This window comes from Corvus kubaryi, unplaced genomic scaffold (genome assembly GCF_017639235.1).
Source record: "Corvus kubaryi isolate FWS band 111438036 unplaced genomic scaffold, C.kubaryi_AGA036_p1.0 37232, whole genome shotgun sequence".
Taxonomy (NCBI): domain Eukaryota; kingdom Metazoa; phylum Chordata; class Aves; order Passeriformes; family Corvidae; genus Corvus; species Corvus kubaryi.
Genome location: NW_024581066.1, coordinates 761,150 through 786,384, shown reverse-complemented (window position 1 = coordinate 786,384; position 25,235 = coordinate 761,150). Strand labels below are relative to the sequence as shown.

The 25,235-nt window shown below is 41.6% G+C and overlaps 1 protein-coding gene and 1 long non-coding RNA gene across 5 annotated transcripts; both read right to left on the bottom strand.

Annotated features, from left to right (window-relative positions):
- Positions 1–2,059: 2,059 nt before the first annotated feature.
- MOCS1 (molybdenum cofactor synthesis 1) lies at positions 2,060–25,004 on the bottom strand. Of its 4 annotated transcripts, none has more exons than XM_042022919.1 (10): positions 24,873–25,004; positions 24,070–24,237; positions 19,048–19,212; positions 14,842–14,903; positions 13,455–13,566; positions 13,045–13,157; positions 12,290–12,400; positions 11,378–11,498; positions 10,054–10,101; positions 2,060–6,043 (listed from the first exon to the last, which is right to left on the bottom strand). In XM_042022919.1, the coding sequence occupies exons 2-10, from the start codon at positions 24,224–24,226 to the stop codon at positions 5,175–5,177; spliced, it is 1,758 nt and encodes a 585-aa protein (XP_041878853.1). In that variant the 5' UTR covers positions 24,227–24,237; positions 24,873–25,004; the 3' UTR covers positions 2,060–5,174. The 4 variants fall into 4 exon arrangements, with proteins under 4 accessions (XP_041878853.1, XP_041878854.1, XP_041878856.1 ...); XM_042022923.1 differs by having other exon boundaries at positions 5,915–6,043; positions 10,039–10,101; positions 24,873–25,003; XM_042022920.1 differs by lacking the exon at positions 10,054–10,101 and having other exon boundaries at positions 24,873–25,003.
- LOC121662099 lies at positions 18,439–19,041 on the bottom strand. Its single transcript, XR_006015183.1, has 2 exons — positions 18,550–19,041; positions 18,439–18,518 (listed from the first exon to the last, which is right to left on the bottom strand). It is a non-coding gene; the product is annotated as an uncharacterized LOC121662099 (long non-coding RNA).
- Positions 25,005–25,235: the final 231 nt, after the last annotated feature.

Sequence of the window (25,235 nt, the reverse complement as noted above, 5' to 3'; positions counted from 1 at the left end):
TGATGGCCACAGCCATGCCAGTGCAGTTGGGTTGCGTACACGCAGCTGAGCAATGCCTGGTTTGTTGTGCTTCTCTTGGACGAAAGCTCAGCAGTCTCTCAGGGCATCTGTCCCATCCTGTCCCATGAACTTGCACTCAGCTGCACTTTACTGCTACTATTTTGAGTACCCTTTACTCCCCAAAGGAGAAAACAGGGTAAGTACAAAGATAGAGATGGTAAACTGGAAGCTTTCTAAACATGGCACTGGCAGCATGGAGGGACAGGGGAAGGTAGAGAGAGCTGGATTTGTGTCTCAGCCACCCAGTGTTCAAGATTGCTGTGCCCAAAATGAGAATCTGCTCTTATGACAGAGTGCACTGAGTTCACCCAAAGCCCTTCAGGCCTAGCCTGTGACAAAGAATTCAGCTCTTCATCCTCTGCCTTTCTGGCACCATGCCAGGGTGTTGCCTGCCATCCTCATGACTTTGCAGTGCTCCTCACATCCACTGGTTTTGAGACCTAGGTTGAGGCTTTTACCTGACACCTCAAAAACCTGAAAACCTGGTCAGCCCACTGCAACCAGCAATTCCTCCAATTTTAGATTCCCTGAAATGCTGAGCTGCTCTTGGAGCAAGGCTTGGTGCATGGAGGGAAGTGAACTGTGTTTCCACTTAACCAATTAGCAGCTCCGTCTTGGCCAAAGCACACACGATGCACCAGCCATTTTTCAGCTGTTCCAAGCCTGCCTGACTGCTGAGGCAGCCAGAGGGAGCTGAGAACCAGCAAAGCACCAAGGCAGGGGCAGGACCAAGGGCCAGATTCTGTTCAGTCAAATCCCATGTAAAGCTGAGTAACAGGGAATTTACAGGGAATCACTGCAGGTCACCAGGGGCTGAGAATAGCTAAAAAAATTCATTGCTCTTTTTACTGCTCAGCTGTTGTTGCTTTTAGAATCTGGTTTTGAGCAGTTTCCATTCAGAAAAAGAGGTCTCTCCCTGAGGTATTTCAAGTTGTATCTTCTCCCCACGACCCATTCTCCTTCCCCCAGCACTTCCTGAAATCACTACTCTTTTGACGTAGATTTAATCTCTTTGAAAATTCTTAATGACCAGCTTCTGCCAGCTTCTCCTTTATATGCTGCATCCAGTTTTTAACAGGACAGTGTGAGGGTGGAGTAACTAGTGTCAGGATGTGGGCACGAAGGAAAGCCAGGCCAAGATGCCCCAAAGGATTCAGCCTGGATTAACAGTGAAGAGACTGTTACACACAAATGTGCCACGAGCTGGGACAACTGAGTTTCTAGCAGGCCGTGTGTGCATTGTGAGGGCTGCCATGATCTGCAGGACCTGTGTTTGAATTGTGTTTGACATGCACAGAAATACAACTTGTACTCTTACGGCACCCTTCAAGAGAAGGAGGTGGTGGGCTTGGTGCTTTTCTCTGTTTCTGCTCCTAGAAAAATGATGTGAAGCTTTGTGCTTATTTCAGGATTGACAGCATTTGAAACCTTAGAATCATTTAGCTTGGAAAAGACCTCTAAGATCATTGATGTCTTCTTGGTTGCAGGAAACTAGAGAGCTTTCCTGGAAGCTTGGATGGATCAGAAGGGGAATTTCCCTTAAGGCTTATTCATGATACAGGAGAGATGGACTTTTATACAGGCACTTCCCCAAGCCTTGGTTTCAGTTGTGGTTACTCAGACTAGGAGGAAGAGCTCTGGAGGCCCCAGTTCTGCAACGAAGTGCAGTGATGTTATATACAGCCACTGGCTCAGAACAGGCATGTGGGGGAAGCTGGGATAATGACAAGAGATGATACATTACAATGTTAAACCCAAAGGATTACACAGTTTAAGAACAGCCAGATTAAAATGATTTTTACTCAACAACAGCAGAAAAAAATAAGATTCTTTATAGTACTTAGTTATTATGACTGATCCCTTGCTAATTGCTGACTAATCATGCAACTTGCAAAGCCTGTCTTGTTGCTTGTCCCGAGGTAACGTATTCATAGAAGCTTTTGGGTTAAAACATAGAAAAATTAACTAAAAAGGATATTCAGAGTAATGCAAACCACACTCCATTGCAACTAGTATTTATTAAAAATACAGTGGACCAAAAAAAGCAAGCCTCCAAAAAATAGTCAGTTCATCAACATATATTACACCATGGCCCACCCAGCACCACAGAAACACAGAGTGCTCTCAACCCATTTCTCTCACAAAATGTTGACTCATGTTTGGTTCATTACCTATACATGTGCATAGTTTAAAGACCTGATAATGTAACATGAGCATAAAATGGCACCAAAGTCAGTTTGCCCTGCACTTCCAGCCACTGTCAAACCAAGGAAGTAGTGAAATGTGCGTACGTAACGGGATGTGCGTGGTGGTCATGCATGTGCTCAGTAGTCCCTGGTGTGGCCCTGAGTCCTTTGTGTGGCCTTTACAGCATGACAGCAAACTTCTCAGAAGCCAAAGAATTATATGCCCAAAGCACTGTTTTATTACTACTGAGTACCTCGAGTTTCCTTTCCATTTTCAAAATTAGCTAGAGCCTGGGAGCAGGCCAGGGGGGCACGGTGCGCTGTGCGTGGTGCGGGGAGGTAAGTGCTTGTGTCAGTTGGCTGCCTTAGCAGGTTACACGTGTGCTTCCTTTTCCTGGCACTTTGTTTCCATGCTGAGCTAAGGAAACGTCTGTGTTATGGGCGCAGCAGTTCCACAGATGCACAGAGTCTCTTGTAGTTGCAGGACTGGGTGGGATTGTTGGTGCTCAGTACAGCAGTGCTAGCTACACTCCTGGCAATGACAGGGAGTCAAGACTGTAACAATGAATGTAGATTTTCCTGGTTCTGGCCAGGACATGGGTAGTTCTTGCAGGAGCCAGGAGGGGGAATAGCATGGGGGGTTATTACGGGGACCAGGTATGGGGTCTCTTCCAGTAAGGGAGAAGTCATATAGTGCCTGTTCCCTCTGTTACTGAAGCCGTTACTGCTCATTTTCTTACTCCACTGCTGTTTCCAGTACATTGTTCCTATGTGAACCCATGATCTTTACCTACTGTGCCTCCAATTCTCCTCTCCAGCCCGCCACAGGAATGGAGGAGCAAGCGAGTGGCGGAACACTGAAGAGGGGAATAGCATTCCTAAACCACACCATCAATGTACCAAGGCTTCTGGAGTCTGGGCACCAAGCTTTCCAGACTCCCTTCCCTTTCAGCTATAGCTGCTCTGTCTGTCACTGTATGTACCTTATCTCACCGTGACAACAAATAAAAGAATCAAATCAATTCACCTGCAATGGAAAGAGTGCCTTTTGCTGTAGCTGGTGTATGAGATTTGTGAAGGATCTGTAGTAAAACCTATTGCCTCCTCCTCTGAGCCCTGTGCTTACTTTAAATGAGCAGGATGCGTGTGGCAGTGTGGTGTGCTCACAGTAACCTCTTAGGCTTAAGATGATTTTTTTGTAGCATCTTTGACCTTACTAGAGTTGTCTTCAACCCTGTGCATATGGAGGGAGCACCCTGAATCATGTGCAGCTTCACATTAGCCATAAGCAACCAGTAACACCCTGTTTAGAGCACTTAAATTAACATTTGAAAAGCAGCCATCAATATTAACAATAATGTTGAGTAATTTCTTATCTAGGACAGTTAATTACCAAAAAAAGCTAATTAATGCTACATGACTGTGGCCACTGCTACATTTATGGGGACACTTAAGTGCTCCAAGGCCAGACGACTTAATGAAAACCAAATTAGAGAAACATGCAGGAAGACACTCTGGCAGAGGCAACGGTAACTACCTTAATTTTCCAAGTGACCACTGGTATTAAAGTCTGTTTGATCTGCCAGGACTATGCAGGTTGCTGGTTACTAGGAGTTTAGCATAAAAAATTTGGAGTCTTCTAGAGCTTGGTGTGACATCTCTTTCTAAAGTCAGGGAGAACTTAACACTTACTTCCGTGCTTGGCAAAATTAATCCCTCAAGCATGCAGACAGGGCATCCATGTATTTCAGTGCTAAGGTCAAAATGCTGGAACATGCTTCTAACATTGTAAAACCTATCTTTCAGATCAGAAAAATAATTCTTCCAAATCCAGAAATCCCATTTCTGCATGATGTTTTACAGAGCACTCAAGGCAGAAAACTGGGCAGCTGCCATTTTTTTTTCTTCTGAAACTGATATGTGAATTATTTCCCACTTGCAGGTGTCTCTCTTATGAGGAAAGGCTGAGGGAGCTGGGCCTGTTCAGCATCCAAAAGAGATGACTGATGTTGCAATATGCCAGTCTCTAAGAGGGAGATGGCAAGAATATGGAGCCAGCCTCTTCTTGGTGGTACTGAGCAATAGGACAAGAGGCAACGGGCAGAAACTGATAGACAGGAAGTTCCACCTGAACTTCTTCACTCTGCAGGTGACTGAGCACTGGAACAGATTGCCCAGAGAAGTTGTGGAGGCTCCCTCGCAGGAGATATTCCAGTCTGGACACAACCCTGTGCTCTGGGAGCCTTAGCAGGGAGGTTGGACCAGGTAACCCACTGTTGTCCTTTCCAACCTTACCCATTCTGGGATTCTTTGATTCTGTGAAGGGAAGCAGTAGCACTGCAAAGGGATGGGAGCTGCCCCTTGACCCTGACTGTTCCATGTTTATAATCTCTGCTGTACAGTGAGGTTCCCCAGCTGTGTTCTTCTCATTGTCACCCTCTAAATTCAACGGAAGAGGTCAGGGGGAAAAGATGGACAGACACAATTCTGAAATCTTAATCCTTGACTTAGAAATTGTTGCCAAATAACAGCATTTTTAGCAGTTGCTTCATTTCCAGAGCTCACAGTTGCAAGGTATGATGACAGCAGGTGTATTTCACAAAGGCAAAAAAAACCAAAAACTCAGAAACCTCTGTGGTATAAGCAGGAATCTTTTCTCAATCTCATCACGAGGACACTGAAATGGAGGTATTGGCAGAGTGGAGAAGTCTGTCCTCAAGAAAACACACATGGTTTTCAACAGGGCTAAGTGGCTCCACTGTTCACCCAGCAGTGAGCTGACAGAGTAAGGCAATGCTGGAGGCATGGGGTTGCTGTACAGTACACACCGCTGAGGTCTCCAAGCCCACCAGCTGAGCACAAGGACTTCTGTAAGAGGCTGAACAGGAGCAGTGGTCACTTGGAGGGCTGGAGGTATCTGGATATTATCTAGACCCTTGAGAAGTCTCCTCTCTGCCCACCTGTCTTACTCAGCAACTTGAGCTCCTGGATGACAATGTCATGAGTGACTGCTTTGCACATGTCGTACACGGTCAGCGCAGCCAGGCTGGCAGCTGTGAGAGCCTCCATCTCCACACCTGTCCTCCCCCAGGTGTGACAGGAGCTGCGGATCACCACTGCATGTCTGGCCTCATCCAGGCTCAGAGACACCTCAACATGGTACAGGGGGATGTTGTGACACAATGGGATCAACTGGCTGGTCAGCTTGGCTCCCTGAATTCCTGCAATTTGGGCTACTGCCAGCACATCCCCTTTCTTCACCTGGTTTTGCCTGACCATCCTGAATGCCTTCTCACCCAGGAGAACCACGGCACCAGCAACAGCAGTTCTTCTGGAATCTGGCTTCCCTCCAACATCAACCATTGTGGCCCGTCCTTCCTCGTCAGTGTGAGTCAAGTTGTCAGAGGCACAAGGTACCTTGGTGCAAGATCCCAAATCCCTGGTATGGAATTCAGATCCTGAACATGTATCTTTGAACTGACGGTCCACAGAAACTTGGCCCACAGAAGTATCAAGGCACTTTGTATCAAATGTGGAGCTTGGGTTCTTCTGGAAGACACAGTAGCCTCGGAGCTGGGTTTGTAGAATTCCTGTTGCCATATGCCACTGTTTCTCTGAGTGAGATCTTGGGAGGAAAAGTTGTCCTGTAAGTGTGTTTTTCATTGATGTTTTTCCCTTTTGTTTGGGTAAACTTACTCTCAGAGTCAGCCAATGGCTAAATGTGTGGCCCCACTGCTTTGAATTTGGGGGATTCTGTAGGGCATCTTGGCACAGTGGGAATGACATCAATGCAGGCTCTGGGGAAAAAACAAAAAGTAACATGAGAAGAACATCTTACTAACTGGAAAGCTAAGCTGCCGGTAGCAACTGAGAACCCTGTCACAGCACTGCTTGGGACTTCCCATGTTGCAAAAACCTCAATAAGTCTGCAAATACCCACTTTTTTCCTCAAGCTCTTTCTCTTCTCTCATCAGTTCCTTGCATTTCCTTGTTTGCTATTACAAACCTCAAGACTCAGAACACTCATTTCGAGGTCCCTGACAAAAAGAAACAACTTACTTTCTAAAAGCATCAACACCTTTTGAGAAACAGCAGCCAAGAAAGCTTATAGGAACATCACTTCTGAAGAAAAGTGAGTCACAGCATCTCAGCATCCATTTGGGACCATCCCAGCACCAGCCTTCTTTCAAAAGCTTGGCAGGGTTAATAGGAAATTCTTACACTCAGATTCTCAACTCTGCCTTTCCAAACACCTCCCTCCCAGCACAGGCGGCTGCACTTCCTCCTTTCATCTCCTTCTGCAGGGAAGGGTTATGCCAGTACTTGAGGACAGCAGGGACCAGAAGCACTGCAACTGCACTGTCTACAAGCTCAGAGGGTGATGGGAACCTCTCATATTATTGTCAGCTCTTAACACATTAATGACAGCTGAAGTTTAAGCACTGGAAAAACCACAGTCCCCTCAATGACAGATAGATTTTAAATCTACTCAGAAGCATGTTCCAAGTCAAGCTGGCAGAGCTCCCAGCTGGCAGAGAGGTAGTAGGCCCTCCTGCCCCTTTTCACCATTTAATCCTTTGGTTTTGGCATTTGTACTGGGCTAGATGCCAAGTGTGAAGACAGGAGGAGTCTCTTTCACATAAAAGTGAATGTTTTGTAAGTAAAGAGGTAAGCAGCAAAGCCCTGGTTTAACAGCACCATTGATAAGTATGTTTCTCTTTTTCTGAAGCTCCTTCTCTTTCTGCTCTGAGAAAGGTGGAATTAGGTTGTGCTCAATAACCTCCCTTTGGTAGCTCTGGTATTCAAGGACTCCCTTTTCAGCCTATCCATGGGTGCATCAAAACAGCTTCCTGCCCCACATTGCTGAGCTACCTCTGCTGCCCAGGGACTGTCCACATGACAATAACAGACACAGTGTGGACAAAGGTCTCGTTGTGCTCCTCCCTCTTTTTTTAAAAACAAACCCACCAAACTCTTCCTTGCTAGTCCCAGCCTCTGCTGAAACAAGACTGATGCACTTAGCACCATTTTCATCCAGAGTACCCTCCAAACATTGGTCTGGAAGTACCCATTCCTGAAGATTAAGTCAACCATAGATTTCATGATTTTAATCACTGCAATAACCTAAATTCAGGCAAAGGCCTTTTTTCATCTACAGCTGATGGTCTATCCACTAAAGTTAAGATTCCTGCAAATTTGAAGGCATGTGTTTACCTCTGAGGAATGGGATTAAATGGACATAAATGTACTGAATGCAACACTGCTGTGCTTTAGAAGAGCACAGAAAATTATTTTTCTTATTCCTCTTCTCTTGCTCTTTCTTTTCATAGTGGGGCCTAACCTGAATATTCCTTTTAAAATCCAGGAACTCAAAGCACTCAGTTCTTTTGGATTCCTTGATTAGTATTAAAGCTGAAGCTAAACCCTTGTAAAAGTGTCTTGTTTTCAGGAGAAGCCAGACTGCAAAGGCAGACAAGTACTTCCTTCCACAGGGTAAACACTCATGGGTGGGAGACGGGAGAGAAGTTTGCTCAAGCAGAGTGGGAAGTAAACAGACAGCAAGAGACAGTCATGAGTGCAAAGCATCTTTGCTTTTCTGAACAACCTACACTTCTTGAAGTTGTACCTAGTCATCTCTATTTGCACCCAAATTGCTCATATACCTACAAAAAAAAAAAAGATAATGGTTTTCTACTGCACCATATAGTGAAACCATCTGACAAATTCCATCTCCTTATATCCTATTACTGCACCTCAAGTTTAATTGTGTCAGTTTCCAACTAGCACAATCTCAGGGGGAGAAAAGAAGGCAGGAGATACTTAAATTAATGAGGAAATTCCCATAACTGAAGTGAACCCAGGAGAAGAAGAACCTGCCAAAAGGAATATTTTGATTTAGGGAAATAAGACACAAACCACATAGCAAAGGACTGGACAACAGCAGTGCAGGGAAGATGCCAGGTTTGGCTTACTGGGTCTAGCAAAACCAATTAGTGATTTCCACAGCATTAAATTAATTAAATTTCATTAAATTAATTCCATACACACACTCCCCCACTGACTGCTTGCACGCCAGCATTATTTGAAGTTTGTAAGTAATTCAAAATACAATTAGGAAATCTCCTAATGATTCCCCATGTGTCACAGTGGGATACTCTCCACTCATCTCCAGTCTCTCTATTGATGCGGTGACTGCCAGGAGTCAGTCTCAAAGGGAGATGGAACAGCTGAAGGAGGAAGACCTGGACAGGCTGCCTCTTTCACTGCCCTGTCAGACAATGTTAAAGCACTTTTCAAAAGGAAATTGGATTGATCTGATCTGTAGCCATCCAAACATTGCTATGAATGCTAACTTTGGAGTGTGGGAATTCTTTCAAAGGCAACGTGAAAAATTACGTAGGTCCCAGTGAGCTGTCAAGAGTTTACTATAGTATTTTTCATCTTACCAAAAAAAAAAAACAACCAAACCAAAAAACCCCAACAAAATTATTTCCTCATGCAGCAAGTCAATACACACTTTAAACAAAGGATCCTCCTTACCCTTTTTCTGGAACACAATGTAGCAGTGGCCAAATACAAGAGAGCAAAAGCAAACTCAAAAAGACAATCTTGCACCAGTCAACATGGGAAATGATGGCCCTTTAAAGTGGGGCACCAAGTGAAAAACATTCCCAGTAAAGACCTATCCTAAAGACCTCTGTGGATCCTACTGCATAATAAAGGCAACAAAAGTACAAGCCCTAGGGGCTTGGTTTAAAAATAGAGTAGTTGTTATTGTATCACCTGTTGCAAAGACCTGCAGATTAATGCATGTTCCCCTCCCCAATGGTACCTGTTTTAAAACCTGTGTTTTAAGCTGCCCAACAGCTAACCTGCTCCAAAACATCAATGGGAGGATGAGAGTTGGGATTTAAAACATGTTCAGGTCTTTCACCATTGTTTTGGTTTTTTTTTTTTCCCCCACATCTTGTTGATAAGGAACAACAAAACGTCTTGTAATTAATCTCACAAAGCTAACTCTTGTAACCATTTATTAAGGTCTTTGGAAAGATAGCTATCTTACAGAACAGGGAAACACAGGTATGGAAGGAGGTAAAAATCACACTGAAGGAGATGTTAAAAATCAGTAAGAGAACCCCAGCAGTGCTACATCTCTCATGAACTGAGCTTCAGGCAGAATGGAGAGTTAGCAAACAGCTTCAATGGACACTAGAAGGAAAGGCTCTTGGCTCATAGGGCTTTCATGGATATGTTCTGAGACTTTGCAGCAATAAGTGGCAATTTCAAAAAAATGAAGCCCTACATCTCAAATTCTGAAGTAGTAGTGAGGTAGGAACACTTGCATTTCTTTCAGCTTGCTGGCTCTATATACATTATAAACAAAGTTTAATTTCTTAATACATGGATAAAACTCCATTCTGCATCCTTTATATTTATATGGCAATGTGGTCAAAATTCACCCCAAACTGTCTTATAAATAACTATACTGTTCTTCTTAAGCTGATAGGAAATACGGTAGGAAAGTTGATTATCCCTTTGGAAAATGTAATGAACTGTCATAATTAGAGAAAACAAAACCAGGGCTGTCACTTGGAAAATGGGGTAAAGCTTGGTAGGGACATTAAACCTTTCCTCCTCTTCCACTTCAGTGTGTTAAATATAACTGCTTAATTAAAAGCCCATTTCTTTGCCTAAACCTAAGGCAGAACCAAAAGCTAGACTTAGAAGCCCAATCTACTCTGCTCCCCCAAAGACAGAAACCGAACAAAATCACTGTATGTTTTTTACGTACTGATTTGTCACCCACCAATCAGGACCATTGGCCGGTTTTTCATCTGGGAAATGTTAAACATGCCTAGAAATAAAATAAGGAACACATAAAAATCCTGGCTTTTTAGGCTTTAAGTCATGCATCTGGTTTACATATTTAGTTTTCTGCTCTTCACAGTGCAACCTGTATGCTAGGAAAAACAAAGCTCAGTAAAGACCAAGGGAACTGGAGGAGGGGGAATCCAGTGTGGCATTATCTAAAACTATAGCTGCCCAAGTCTCCAGGCACCCAGCTGCTATGGGTCTATCACACTGCAGAACCCTTTCCCAGAAAGCTTGCCATAATGTGAATTACAGTCTACCTACTACAGAATTCAATCAATTTGAGACTATCTTGTCTCTAACAACGGTATTTGACTGTTCTAGTTCTATAGATAAGCTGTGAATAAGTGTTCCAGTTCAAAGAAGCTAAATCACAGAAAGCCCCAGGGACAATACTGAGATTAACACAAACTGGGAGAAGACAGACAATGTCAGGTAAATGCTGCTGATGGCAAAACGCCTTTAGTAGACTCTTCCCCATCCACCCCCTGCTTTCCCAAATCAGAATTCATAAATAAACGGAACCAAAAGGAACCAAACCCTCCACCCCTTCCCTTAGGTTTACAAGGCACTATTTTATCTGAGTCAGACCAATGTACTTTGCAAATTAGTCTACGTGTAGATTTAAAGGCTACCTTTAAATTTGTTTCACACGTTAGGAAAAAAGGGAAAAACCTACTGTTAATCTGTCAGAATCTGCAAGAAAACAAAAGGGCCAAAGCACATTTTAGTGTATAGGGGACTAAGCCATGACCATAAAGCCAGTTCATGTACAAGAATTCAGCATTCCCAGCTGGAACCAGATTACAAAACTACAGTAAGGTTCAGATATGAATGTTAATATCAACATAAATTCAGGAAAGATGAATACAGCCTGAGGATGTGACTGCATCAGCATGGACCTTGTGTCATGACCTTGTGCAGAGCACTAGATAAGTGCCCACAAACTCCTGCACAGTGAAGAAGAGATTTGTCACTTCTAGAAACATGTTAATGCAGTACTTGGACTGACAGCTCCATTTAGTCTTAGTACTTCTTTTACAGCAAGCTAATCTAAAAAAAAGGGGATCCAGTGCAACTACTTAGCTTTACACTTTGCTGTTGTTGTCGTGAGCAGTGGCATTTGTATCTATTTGAGAACAAAAGTCAGTCTGGAAGTCTTTCAGACAGTCTGGATTCTAACTCTCATGGAAGGTTACAGGTACCAGGACATTGTTTTCCCTAGCACTGCTGTTATTTCTCAAGTACAAGGAACATACCGGCATGCTGTTTCTTTTTTCTGCCCACTGCTGCTCCAATGATTTGAATCAACTGTTCCTCTGAGGCACCTGACCGTAGGTGATCCCTCAAGGACACTTCTGAATTCCCAAAAAGGCACACCTGCAGCCAACCCAGGGAAGAAGAAGAGGATAAATGAGAAAGAATAAAATAAATTACTTTTACAAATATTTTGTACTAACCACAGAGTGAAGAGCTTTGAAGAGGCCTACTCTATTGAAGGGAACATTTATGGAGATTGTTTTCTTTACCTCTCCTCATGTACACACAGACAGCCTGGGATTTTAAGCAGCCTAAGCTCATTGGGCCTTCAGGCTGCCTTGGTCATCTGACACTAGGCAGCAGCACAGCTGTTGTCAATATCAGGTGGCAATGAATAAGTGCCAATTTTTAATTGAAAACTTTAATTTTCCCCCAGAAATTGCCAGTTTCAACGTGGCAGGAAATGGCTATCCCTCCTTGTTCTACAGTCATTGAGCAAATGTACAGGCTGCTCTTGAAGAAGAAGAGTTACAAGTTGTTTGGGAAACAAGAAGAATCCTTGTGGAATGCAAAAGCCAAGCCCTCACAGCTGCTTGGGCCCTTTTTTAATGGGAAATCATCTGTTTTTCACATGTTTAAGATGATTTTGAATCAAAGATTAGAATAAATATTTATACTTACTGGCCTTGCAACCATGTTTTACAACTGAAGTTAACTATGGTAACTGAAAAAAAGGTGATGTAACATCCCCCTAACAGCCTGACAAGATGGAACAAGAATACATACAGGATAAATAAACAGGAGCTAGCTGGTAATAATTATGCATCTTTACATCCCAGCTACTTTTAGGGAATGAATTTCAACACTATTTTCACTGCATGAAATCAAGAGAATCCTGTTTCACTACCAACCTTTAGGTTCCCATCTGCTGTTATCCTCAGCCGATTGCAGGATCCACAGAAGTGCTCTGACATGGAGGTGATAAAGCTGATTTGTCCCTGGAAATGTGGCACCTTGTAACTCTAAAGAAATGCATAGGAGAAAAAAAAAAAAAAAAGAGTCAAATACAGACTCCTAACTTTTATAGTTTCACTTGCCTGAAGACCAGAAAATCTATTTTAACATAGATTTTCTTCAGCCCTAAAACCATATCAAAGAAAAAAAAAAAGCAAAATCAGTTTTGTCAGGTGTTCCAGTCTATTCTGCCCTGTTTCTGGAAATTCCCAAACTTGTTAAATGCTTGCTCTAGTAGTTATCTGTAACTAACAGGTGATGCCTGTAGGGAGCATGAGCTCGAAAGTCCCCATTTGACACTGTACAGTCTAAACCAATAGTTTTTTCACTGAACAACTGTTCCATCAGGATTGTTAATGTGCAGCCATAGAATGACAAAAGTTTCAAAAGCTGTAAATACAGGCCTGGCATTCTTTATACCTGGCTGAAAATACATCTAGAAAACACACTGTATTTCTAAAGGTAAAGACTATGACTAGCACTTAATAAGCACCAAGTCTCATGCAGGCAGCTTGACCAAAACCCAAGAGTTACTACATTAAGTGTTTATTACTTTGGTTGTCAAATATCAATGCTGAACTTGTGAGCATTTGGGGATTTGGGGCAGGGAAGGAATGGGGGCATGTTTCACATGTTCTCTGCTCAACCCCACCTTGGCTGTGCTGGAAGTCTCACAGGGTAATTTCTCCAATTCCGGCCATCGCTGTTTAATTGTATCAAGCATTTCTTTGTAGCTCACCATCTTCTTGAAGTTCCATTTATTGCCTAGAATTAAGAAAACCAGCCTAACTTTAGACTGTGGATTTTATTTTCTTAATTAGCAGAGAACCACTTTTACATTCTCCATGTCTCATTTTAGCTGTAGGTGTCCCAGCCCCAACTAGTCCTTCTACAGCTTATCGAGGGAAGAAGATAAGCTGCAAAAGATACAACATAAAACTTCAGGCAATTCCTAATTCCCTAAAAGAGCTTATCAAAACCTCCAGAGACAAGTCTATGGGGTGAATATTCACCAAGCAGCCCACTTCTGTCCAAGAAGAATCTCAAAGCAGCAGTACTTACCATCAAAGGGCATGTATTCTATGAACCGCACATCAAGGGGCAGATCCTTTGTGAAATCCACAAAGTCCAGCACTTCATCCTCATTGAAGCCTCGCATCACCACACAGTTCACCTGCAGGTAAAGCAGACACCTGAAATTAGTGAGCAGAGTATGACTTTCTTTCCACTTACACAAGGTTTCACAGTCCTTGCGGAAGGCAACATGGCTAGAAATAACTTCTTTTTTGGAAAGAAAAAGTGTTGAGAGAAGCTGGCAGGACTGCAGTGGTATGGATGATCATTTCTGCCTAACTCAACCAAGTTTTTACATCCAACCTAACCAAAGTTGTTCAAGTTGTCTTGCTACATGGAAAACTAATACAAAAGCCAGGTAACACAAACATCATCTTACCCACCAAAGGTATGGCTGCTTTTATTGTTTAAAATGACAACTCCACTCCCCAGTTCTACACTGTGGCTTCTGTAAAAGTACTGGCAAGCTACCTTCCACAGCACTCTCTATGGCAGATGATAGGCAAATTCCCTGGACCAGGAAGTGTTCACAGCACACTCCATAACCATAGGCTACTGGATAACTAGCCCCGCCTTCCTCCAAAAGAGAGGTTAACACTGAGTTTTACCCCACATTCCTCATAAACAATATTTACATTGGAGCCTTAGGTCCTCTGTGCTATATCTGAAGAACAACTGAGAGCTGTGGACTTGCTAAAATACTTCAGTTAGCAAGGCAGCCTTGTATGTCCAAACATCACCTATCACAGTTCTTAAGAGCTTTTAGGAAAGCCTAAAACCTAGTTTAATTTCAAATGTTTTTCACAGCTGTATAGCCTAAGCCACTTACACATAATAGAACTTTCAAAGCACTTGTGAAACTGAAGGGAACCACAGCTGCAGAACTGCCAACACCTGAGTTAGGGTGAAGTTTCATGCTGCACTGAAGCTGGTCTACCTGCACCCTCAAACTTGCTTTTCCTCTCACACTGGCACTCGAAATAGTCTGCTATAAGAAGCTAAAGGAGACATAACAGGAGAAAATGAATGTCTTTTTGCAGGGTAGTTCCTGCCAGTTAACTGCCTTGGCCAGATGCAGAGCTGAGTGAGACAAATGCCAATTCAAGAGAGAGGGCAGGAGGAGGCAAGTACAGAGCAGGGCCATCCTGTGATGATGTAATCAGTAGGCTGAGGCAGTATGAACCTGCACCCCCAGCTGCACAAGATTTCTCCTTGTTACTTCTTGATGTGATCTTCAAGTTTTTCCCCAGCTTCACTAAAAGTTATTCATGGGGTAGGGTGGGAGGCGAGATGGAATATAATAAATTCCTTTTCAGGTGAACTGTACATATGGTAAAACACAACAGTTTTCAGAGTAAATAAACACTGTATCTACCTTAACAGGATGGTAGCCAAGTTCAGCAGCTTTGTGGATTCCTTCCATTACCTTGTGAAAGCCTAAGATACAAAAAGAGTGACAAAGAATTTTTATTGTTTCAAAGCAGAATGCAAAAGGTGGTTATTAAGTACAAGACAAATAAAAACCAATCTGATTCAGTAGGCACAGCTGCAAGTTAAAAGACCTGCAAATAAAGAGACTTTAATTATACCCCCCCCCCCCCCAATCCACAAAGACTACCAGTGTTACTGTGCTCAAGTCACTGATATCAATATTTAACTGGTATATGAGTAATCAACAATACTGGTATGGTTTTTTACATCTTTGGATATCCATATATTATTAGCATATGATTCTCCACTTCCCTGTAAGTCAGCTTTCCTTGTGTTACATTCTTCTTAAAGGGAGTGGAAAGAATTTATCAACTGCCTCCAGATGCAATGAAGAAAAAATAACAAATTAATGTTTATTTTATAGTAATGACTTGTGTCTTTTCTACAATGGCAGAATTTCACTGTTCGGAATCAGACAGCAATGTTGCTAAGTGAATTTTAAAAGGATTTTTCTAAAGTACATTTTGGGTGGAGTGGGTTTAGGACCAAACAAAAGCCCCTTGATTCCCTGTTCAACCCTGGCTACAGATGTAATTGGCTTCCCAAAGCTACTGACTATGCATTAGTCAGAAGCTCAGAGGCAGCATTTTTCAGGATCATCATTTTTATGACTAAACATAGGAAATCAGTGAACAAAATGAACAAAATGTGGCACGGATTAGAGCACTTAGGAAAGCAATTCAGTTGGCCTTAGACCCTTGAAAACAAATGAAAGATGTCAAAAACTACTTCAAGGAATGAAGTGGCCGGTTTCATTCTACCATTTAGTGTGGCCTACACCCGCCAGCTGCTCTCAAACACAGGGATACAGTTAATTCAGGGCAAGTATCTTTGCCCCTACACATACCTCTTAAAGCTGGAAGAAAAAAAAAAAAACAACCATGCAGTTTTAGAATTCCAAAGTCATTTAGGAAAGCCTCTTAATGATCTCATCCAAACCACGCCTTCCGTCAACTTTGTTTAAAGTTAAGACCTTTCATCAAGACATCAATTTCATACTTTGCATATTATTCCCTCCCTGCCACACTCAGCAGCTGGCAGAGAACAGAGGTGAGCAGGAACGAGACAGCAAACTCCCGAGCTCTGGGCACACATTTCTACTGAGCGCTCAGCTGCTCGCCCCGTGTTTGTGAATGCCTCTTCTACCCTGGCAGGTCCATCGCCCTCCTTTCCCTATCTATGATCTACTGGAACCTCAGATTCTCTAGTGAACAGATCATACCTTCACTACTCTGTAGGTGTCTTAGCAGAAAAAAGCAGTAACTCAATAGTACTCTGTACATACTTAATATTGGATGCACTCAAAATCAGAAAAAAAGAAAAGGAAAGAGACAAAAATTTCACTTCACTGCTCTCTGGCTAGTAAAGGCATCATAAAGCATGGGCACAGGAAAGCAGAAGACACAATTATTTAATAAGCTAGTTCTAATGCTAATCCTGGGTGCAAAAAGAGTGGTGAAGAGCAAAGTTATTTCACACAGTGAAATAACTCTTGCAAGCAAGTATCTGAAGTTATGGCTTGTCACCTTTCTCAATCACTACCTACTTTTGCATGTGCCTAGGAAGTTTCTAGCACCTGTGGTAGATCTCCTTCCAATTAAGCAAGATTGCAGGCAGATTGTGGCAAGAGATAATGACAGTGCTCTAAGCACAACCCAGAGCCATGAATGGGATCAAAAATCTCTGTAACTGCTCAGAAAATCTATGTGTGACCTCAGGATTACAGAAAGGAGGAACTCAATGCAACTCAAGAGGCCAGGAAGCAACCACTTCTCCTCTTTCACCCAATGAAAAATTTCAGTATTTTCATCATATTTGATCTCTTCTGAAGTCAGAACTTTAGCCAGCTTTGTAGTACAGAGAACCTTAGAGCCATCCAGAAAAATCCTATGTTGTACAAAACCTCCCAGCATTTAATCCTTACAGGAAAAAAGGCTTCAGGCCTACATTTAATGATAAAATTACAGTACATCATTACCTCATTTCTCCTTGTATGAAACACACACACACACAAAAGGGACAGGCCATGAAACAGGTTAGACTGGCTACCTGCATGAAAACATTTTTCATTTGTTCATCCCTCAGAATGTGGTAGATTGGGAGAGGTAGAAATATGGTACTCTAAAGTGCTTTCACACATCAGGATCTCACAGTCATTTTTGTCTATCCCAACCATTTGCAAGTAGGGGCAGATGTGATGCAGGGCACACATTTTCTATGTCTTCTTAAAACCCTAGATTGACTTTCCAGCAAAACAGAAATTATTCCAAGTTTCTCAAGTTCCTGCTAAGCTCCATAAACAGATGCCACCTTTACTTTCCAGAGAAGTTATCAGCCTGTAGGAGTCCAAGACCAGGAATCCCTCTCACCTTAATAGAGCTATATCTTGTTGCCTCTGGAACTGCCACAGGAGACAGGGTAGCTCAGTAGGGCAGGCACTCTATTCTCTGCTCATTCCATACTTGGAAATCTCCTATTAAATAAAAACCCTCAAAAAAAAAAAAGTATTTGACATAATTTCAGTCTTTAACCTTAACAAAAAAAAAGAAAAAAAATCCAAACCAACAGAACTCAATGTTACTATTTTAAACTGATCTCTCTGCTTAGAAAAAAATCTATGATTTGGAGACTTTTTTCTCCTCTTTAAAAATACAGAGTAATAGAAATTTCCCTGTTCATTGTCTATGCCGTTCAGTTGAGCAATTTCTCTCTTTGTTGGTAAAAGATCTTTTTTTCTTTAGAGGGGGAAGAGAACATTTATATAATAAAAATTACCCTCATCCCTAATAACTTTCAGTTTACCTTATAAGCAGCACACTCCTAACAGCTTCTAATCATATATGAAGATCTCTGGCCTTATAATTCAGGAAGCTGGAGGCTCACATTTGCCCCTTCAGTGGCAAAAGAAAGGCGTGTGCCTAATGAATGTCACAAACCAGGTAATACTCAAACACAGAGAGCAGAAGGAAAGAGCATAGCCAACACCTGTTTGTGATTAGATACTCCCAGATACCACTCTGGGAGCCAACTGTGCCATGACACAACCAGATTAATGTAATAGCCTACCCTGGAAGGATAAGGCTCCAGTCAGATTTATGACAGGAACTGATTTCTGCACCATGACACAGAAACCTGAAGTAGTGCTCCCATAGAGACTGTTGACAAGGACACCTTTCTGCACCTGCCAGCAGAACTTTAGTTTGACAGCAGTGATTCAAATGCAGACATTACTTCTCACAGCATTTCAGATTTCTACAGTCCTCTTCCTACCTCTATCTGAGGCTGTTGCCCCATCTGGTGGCTACTCAGAGGTTTTGTCAGAATTAGATGTTCACAGACTGCTGAAGTTACATTGCCGGACAAGAAGGAGACTGATACAACATCAAACCAACTTTAGTTTGGAAGGAAGTCCAACCATGAAGCTGAGCTCTACGATCAGCTTTAGGATTCATTTAAACAAGAATCTGTAACACTGGGCATATCCAAGCATTTTTGAAATTTTATTTGGAATTACTTGCTGAGTAGGAGAGGTTACAGAGCCAACAGCCCTCCTCAAATTACCTCAAGCAAATTACAGCCCTCCTCAAATTACCTCCTATTAAAAAGTAGTGGATACAGAACATCACTAACCACAAGTGAGACCACTGCTACCACACCCCAAATATAACTTCCAGAAACTGCCACTATTCATGACAAGAAGTTCTTGTGGCATCTTTGACCCCAGATGGTATAGCAGAAACATTTGGTTTTTTTGAACAGTATTAAAGAAGAGCAGCACACACGACCAACACAAGATTTGGAGAGCCCTCTTAAGATCTATGACTAGCCAGTTATAGATTATATGACTAGCCACATGACTAACTGTGGTGAGCTGAGCATCTTCTACTTCACCAACTTCAATGAAAGGGGCTCTTCCTAAGCATTACAGGAAGAAGGAAAAAGAGTCACTATTGAACAAGCTAGTACAGATGACTTCTCCTAGTCTCAGTCTCACTTCCCTACCAAAGTAACTGACTGTGAAAGATACAGTAAGCAATTCACAACATTCCTGCAAGTATTAACACAGTTGCCTTAGAAGACAAGCTTGTACCTTTCCTCCGGACAATGAACTCAAATTTAGCTGGCACCAAAGTATCCAGGCTAATGTTAATGGCATTCAGTCCTGCCTCCTTCAGCCGGGGCAGCAGTCTGGTTAAGTTGATCCCATTGGTTGTGACAGCAATGGTTTTCAGCCCTTCTAGCTTGTACAGTTGACCTAGGAAATAAAAAGTAAAAAGAACACTTCAAATAAGTAGTTAAACTATAAGTTACACAGAAAACACAAAGCATTTGTGAAACAAAGGAAAAAGTATCACTGAAGGTGTGAAGAAAATGTGGACACTTCAGTGCTTTGGCTTTCTTCCAGCTGTATTGGTTTAAGAGACCAATTTTAGCACAAATCCATTTCAAAAGGTATGAGAGAGCAGTTTATTGCAAGTGAAATTGGTGATACAGTTCTGTTTTATTAAAATGCACACTACTTTTGTTCTTCATTTCTTAGAGTAAATACCTACTTTATTGTTGGAAGGCAGCCTCTGATTTTGTGTACTTTCTTATCCTCATCGACCTTTGCAAGCTGAATTTTATGTTCTGCAATAACAATAAGCAGCAAGCCATCCCTTTCACAACTGACACCTGACCTAACTGTTTATTTAGCAACACTTATCCTACAATGTTTTACCAGAAACCAGTTCTAACCCAGAGGTAGCTGCCAGCAGTAGTGACTTTAAACTTCTGAAAAAAATACCATATGCAGTCCCAACTAAACAGGAAAAGGTCAACATACTGGACTACTACAGAGAATCCAAGGCAACAACATCCAAAGGGACAAAACATTTGCACTTGACAACTGAGATATTTCCATTACCAGTGGTAGCCCGGCCAACCGGAGAGTGCTTACGCAAGACACTAAAAAATGGCTAACAAAAGAAAACAGCATAAGAAACAGTTAATATAATGAGATTAAGATTTAAAAAAGAGCTGCCTCCTCATAAGCCAAATGCAGAAATCCTCAGCATACCAGATCTCCAGAGATCAAGCCTTCAAACCTCCAGTTATCAGTACAATAACAAATAAGAACAAAACCCTCATAAACAACTTGCAGAAGCAGAGCCACAGCAAAGTAATTTACTTTGGTTTTTCCTCCCTCCCTCATAGCCTCCACCCTAATTATTTAAGAAATATTTGAAGAACCCGTACTCTTGAGGCAGCTGTAATTACAGCACAACTATTTCATAGTCCCTTCTTCCCTTGCTATTTTACCTCTATTTGTTCATGTTGATAAGAGCTTTATTTCTGATTTATCTCATTTCCCAGCTCTTTTCAAAATATTCACCCTAAACTGAGTCCAGAATGCTGGAATGGGTCAAGCTAGGTCACAGCAAAGATGCTGAAGTTTACAGCAGCAGCATTTTGCAACATGATTAAGAGCTCCATAAAGACATGAGGTTGTAGGGAAAGAGCAATCTTTACTAAGAGAGGTTTTTTCCTGGCCTTCACCTCTCAAAATCCTCCTAAATGACTAAGAAAAACCTCTTTCTAGAGGATAAGTGCTACTGGCTCAATTTTGCCAAAGATTACTTAACACTAACTATCACTAGAGGTCTAATCTTCGTGAGAATAAAGGATACACACTGCAGCCAGAGGATACTTTAGGAACATCACTACTTTTATTTACAGCCTCAGAACACACAAAATGCTGAACACCTCAGAACAACTGAGAAAAAGAGTCTAGGTGACATACAGGCTTCATTGCTAGAAATGTAAAATGAATAAAGGTATTGAATAAAACTAATGTCATTCTGCAGCCCAAAATGGAAAAATTTTTAAAAAGTAGCACCAGATATTAGGTCAGTACAGGTAGCAGATGATGTCCATACATATTTTTCCTCATGAGACAGAGCAAGATACAGGATGAGGCACTGGAAATACACTAATACATGGAATCACCTGTAGTAACAAATTGGACAGTAGACAACTGAGAAATAAGAGATGGAGGCTTAACACTAACACCAACAAGCTAAAAAGGACCAGTCAGAATACTCTACCAAGTGTAACCTTCACAGTGTCTTGGTTTCTTGGCTTGTTGACCTCTAAATCCAAACGGGATTAAAGAGACTTCATAACTTTGTAACTCTCCTTGTACCTGCATTAAATCTGTTTGCTTTAGCACCAATCAGCACAAGCAAAGGCAACTGACAAAAACTATCAAGTAAAAAAGGAAACACAACAGATGTTGTAAGTCCATAGCATGAAGCTAAAACTTGTATGTCAAACTTGAGCCATGAAGTGAACCATTTCACATGTACCTTTTCCTTTAGGATCAGGAGCATCTTCTTAAACAGACAATTTTCTTACATATTCTCCTCCAATCATTTCCTTAACTGTATTTCTCCCGACTGAGTCCAGAAAAGGTGTGTATATTTCCTAACACATCAACTAACAAGTCTACCCTACACCACTTCTCTCTTGAAATGGGTATGTTGCTACAAAAAGTCATCCAATAGTCCATCCTCCACCCCTTGGGAAATGATCTTGTCAGTGCAGATGTGTACTCCTCAGACTACTAATAATAAACAGCTATCACAGAGTTTATATCCGGTGCTTATTTAAACTTTGAGTATCTCAAAGGAGATGGATTCTACATTCCACTATCAGCTGCTTCAGAAAAGTCTCAAACATATGTTTTCAGCAGTACCCAGGACATAATTTAGCTTTCAGCAAGTGTTAGATGCTGACTCATAGTTTATGTACGTGCATCTGTTAAAAGATTTAAAATAATCTAAAGACCTGTAGAAGGTCTCCGAATAGCATGGTCTCCTACAGTAGCTTCAAATCACAGTTGTTCATTGAAACAACTAAAAAGCTTGAATTTGAGTATTAAAAAAATTTGGTAACAGAAATCTAGCATTAACATCTTTGAGCTTTACTGGCATTTCACAGATCATTTATGGTTTGGAGAAAGGGTGGCTAAAAATAAACCTAGCTTAAACCTCAACCCATTTCAGCACCTGAGATATTGTAGCCAGCTTCTCTAAAACCATCTAGATAACCAGACTAACTATCCCAGACTAAACCAGTACATTATGCTAAGACAGCTTCAATAAAGGTGCTTTACTCAAATTCTGCAGAAGACATTTTTGGGCTTGATTTTCCTTCAATGAGTTTTCCCATAGCTATTACACTGAGCTATTTAGTTTTGAGTCTCTTATCTTGATCCCAGACTGGGGCACTGTAGAGTAATACCAAAGTCTGAGAAAACAGGAAGTGCTTGTAGACCTAATTCAACAATTTTCAACATACCTTAAAAAAACCCAGCCAGACTAATACAAATCCACAACAGAATGAACTAATACAACAGGACAAACATCTGAACATCCCTTACCTTCACCCCAAGATCACTATTGTTATCCATTAATACGATCACTATGAATCTGTCAAAGTTCAGCTGTCAACAGGAACATGGGCAGAATAATGAAAACCCAGTGGTTCAAAAAGATCCATTTCTCTCTTTCAGGCACAAAAATAAACCTTTGAGAATTCTATCGTTGGAGTAAAGCAAAACAAAAAGATGTCTATCCTTCTAGTACCAATACTTCTGGATTGCAGCAATACGATAATGCAAATTGCCATGACCTGACTACTCCACTTAGACTATCAACATCAGAACGGCTGTTGAGTATAAGCCATCAGCAGCTACCACTGACAAATAAAAAAGGTGCCTACAATACTCCAGAAAAGAAAGTTCTGCACTGAACTGATGGTTGATTTCAACTCGTTTTCATGCCAATACTATATGCTGAACTGCAAAGCTTTATTGTATTTTAAATTGCAACCTAATTTATAAATCTAGTTCCCTTTTATAGGAGCCAATAATTATACCTATTACCATTGGAAAGAATCTAATACCTTGAAAGAAATGTGTCTCTTGAAAGGCATATAGCTCCCTCAATACTAAAACAACCCCAAACCCATCATGCATGGGCAAAATGTTCTAGATAATGGTATTTCAGAGTACCAAAATGTTAGTGCCATTTCAGAACTCTTCACAATCAAAGTTTGAGGTGACACACCCCAGCTCAGTCCAGTCACAGCTTTTCCAGCTATAAACAGGTCAGTTGTACAAACTACAACAGCTCCTCTGCTTCCTTTGGAAGGTCGTCTTCTTTGGAAAAGTTCTTCCAAATCCTGAACAAAACAGAGCAGAGGCAGAGACCAACTGTTTTCTACACAAAAGCTCACTGCATTGGTAGGCAACCTCCCTTCTTTCAAGACCTTCATCTTCCACATAAACCCCTTCTTATCTTCAGTACTTAGAAGAGTGTATGTCCAGAAACAGACAAGTCCAATTGTCTACAATATACCAAAGTGCACCCCCCTACACAGCCCTAATCTATACATTGACACTACACAGATCTACCGCAATTTTCTTAACATATGAGACTTTGGACAGAGGAAAAAAAGCACCTGACTCAAGAGAAAAGACCCAGGCAGAGTAATTTAACACAATACCTATCAAAGCAGATAGACTTCTAAAATTTACCCAGTAATTTACCTTCCATTGAAGTAACAGTCTTCATCAATAACTGTAAAAACACAGGTTTTTTCACCATTCCTTATTAAACACAAGCAAGTGACATCTGTTATCAAGGTAGCAAAACAAAACCACAAAAAAAACCTCACACTCCTAAAACATCAAAGAGAAAATTTGTTTTGTTTGTAAGCACATATCACTTGTTCTTCCCCAGTGAGGACCTGGTCATGTAAGTTCTTGATTTTTCACCCTCAGGCTGCATTATTGCAAGTTACTGTAGCCAGATGTTGAATATGAAAACAATGCTAAGTTCAGCTGGTATAATATAAAGACACAGAAGTTCCATCCAAGCAACAGAGTAGAACTGGAAATTTTCTGAAAGGTATCTTGCATTTCACAATGCTGGGAAAAAACACCACGATTAAATGTGTAACTATTCTTCTGGTTGCCAGACTGTGTCAGTAGGTATCTGTAAGTGCAGTTCTTGGATCGACGTGTACCAAGTCATTCTGAAACACTCTGTACTGATTTGGAACTCACCCACAATATCCACCACATCGGGACGGATAAGCGGCTCTCCACCTGTCAGTCGGATCTTCTGCACACCTTCTTTCACAAACAGTCTGGCTAAGGTGATTATCTCCTGGGCAGTCAGTAGCTCTGATTTTGGAGTCAGCTGAACACCTTCCTCAGGCATACAGTACTGACCTGAAACAAAGATTACACAAATACATGGGGCAAAAAATAACCAGCAGCAATTAATCTAATATTGATGGGAAAAATGCACCAAGGGCAGCTGTCTTTAATGAATGTCAAATGACACCAATTGTGCAAAAATTTTACAAACAATCTCCTAACAATTTCCTGGTTTCCTTCAGAGAAAAACCCAAGACTAATTTGATGTGCCTCAAAATTACAATGGATCCACTTTGAAGAAAAAGAGGATCTTACTTCTATCTAACCTGCATTCAAACAGAGACACCAAGTTCAACCAGCAAGCCCTGGGACATCAGCACAGACTTTGCAGACGTAATTGTGGGAATGCCCAGGTATGAGCTCTCCTGCTTACAGAGACCTTGGGCACACAAGCACCATTATCCAAACCACATCAAGTCTGATAAAAGATCTGTCACTTCCTGTCTCTGGCAGGTCCCTAGGCTTGCTCTTTGCTCCCCATCCCATCAGTAGCTCAGCTCTAATTAGTCTCTATCTGTCCTTTATTGTTACTTTGTGAAGACAAGAAACAGCACAGCACCAGCACAGCAATAACACCCTAACCCACACCTTGGCATTTGCCAAGAATGTGCAGAGGAGTCTTGTGCACGGAACCAGCAGACACTTACACCTGAGGTTGCATTTCTCAGTCAACGAAATTCGCAAGTAATTGTGCTGCCGCCCAAAGCTGTCTGTCAAAAAAGCAGAGAATGGAGCAGCATGTTCCAGTACAAAGCGTTCTCTTCCTGAGCTTTGTAATTCCTGTAACAAAAACAAGCAAGTGTCAAATATTTGAATAGTTACCCTGTCAACTTGCTGTATAAATATCAACTTTGAACTGAACTGATAATTATTATTCCATTCCTCCCCACATAGACAGCTGCCCAAGGAAAACCATCATCAAAACTGGCCATTTATTGATTAAGTTTCATACCCTACACAATTCCATTTCTACAATTCTCCCTGTGCATTTTAAGATACCTGTCTTTGCC

Excerpts from the sequence above, each read along its gene's own strand:
- MOCS1 (XM_042022919.1), bottom strand. The coding sequence starts at position 24,226 with ATGCCTGAGGAAGGTGTTCAGCTGACTCCAAAATCAGAGCTACTGACT. Across the intron at positions 13,158-13,454 it reads AGAATACATGCCCTTTGATG|GCAATAAATGGAACTTCAAG; the intron begins GTAAGTACTGCT and ends TCTTAATTCTAG. Across the intron at positions 10,102-11,377 it reads AAAAAAGAAACAGCATGCCG|GCATGTTTAACATTTCCCAG; the intron begins GTATGTTCCTTG and ends TTTTATTTCTAG.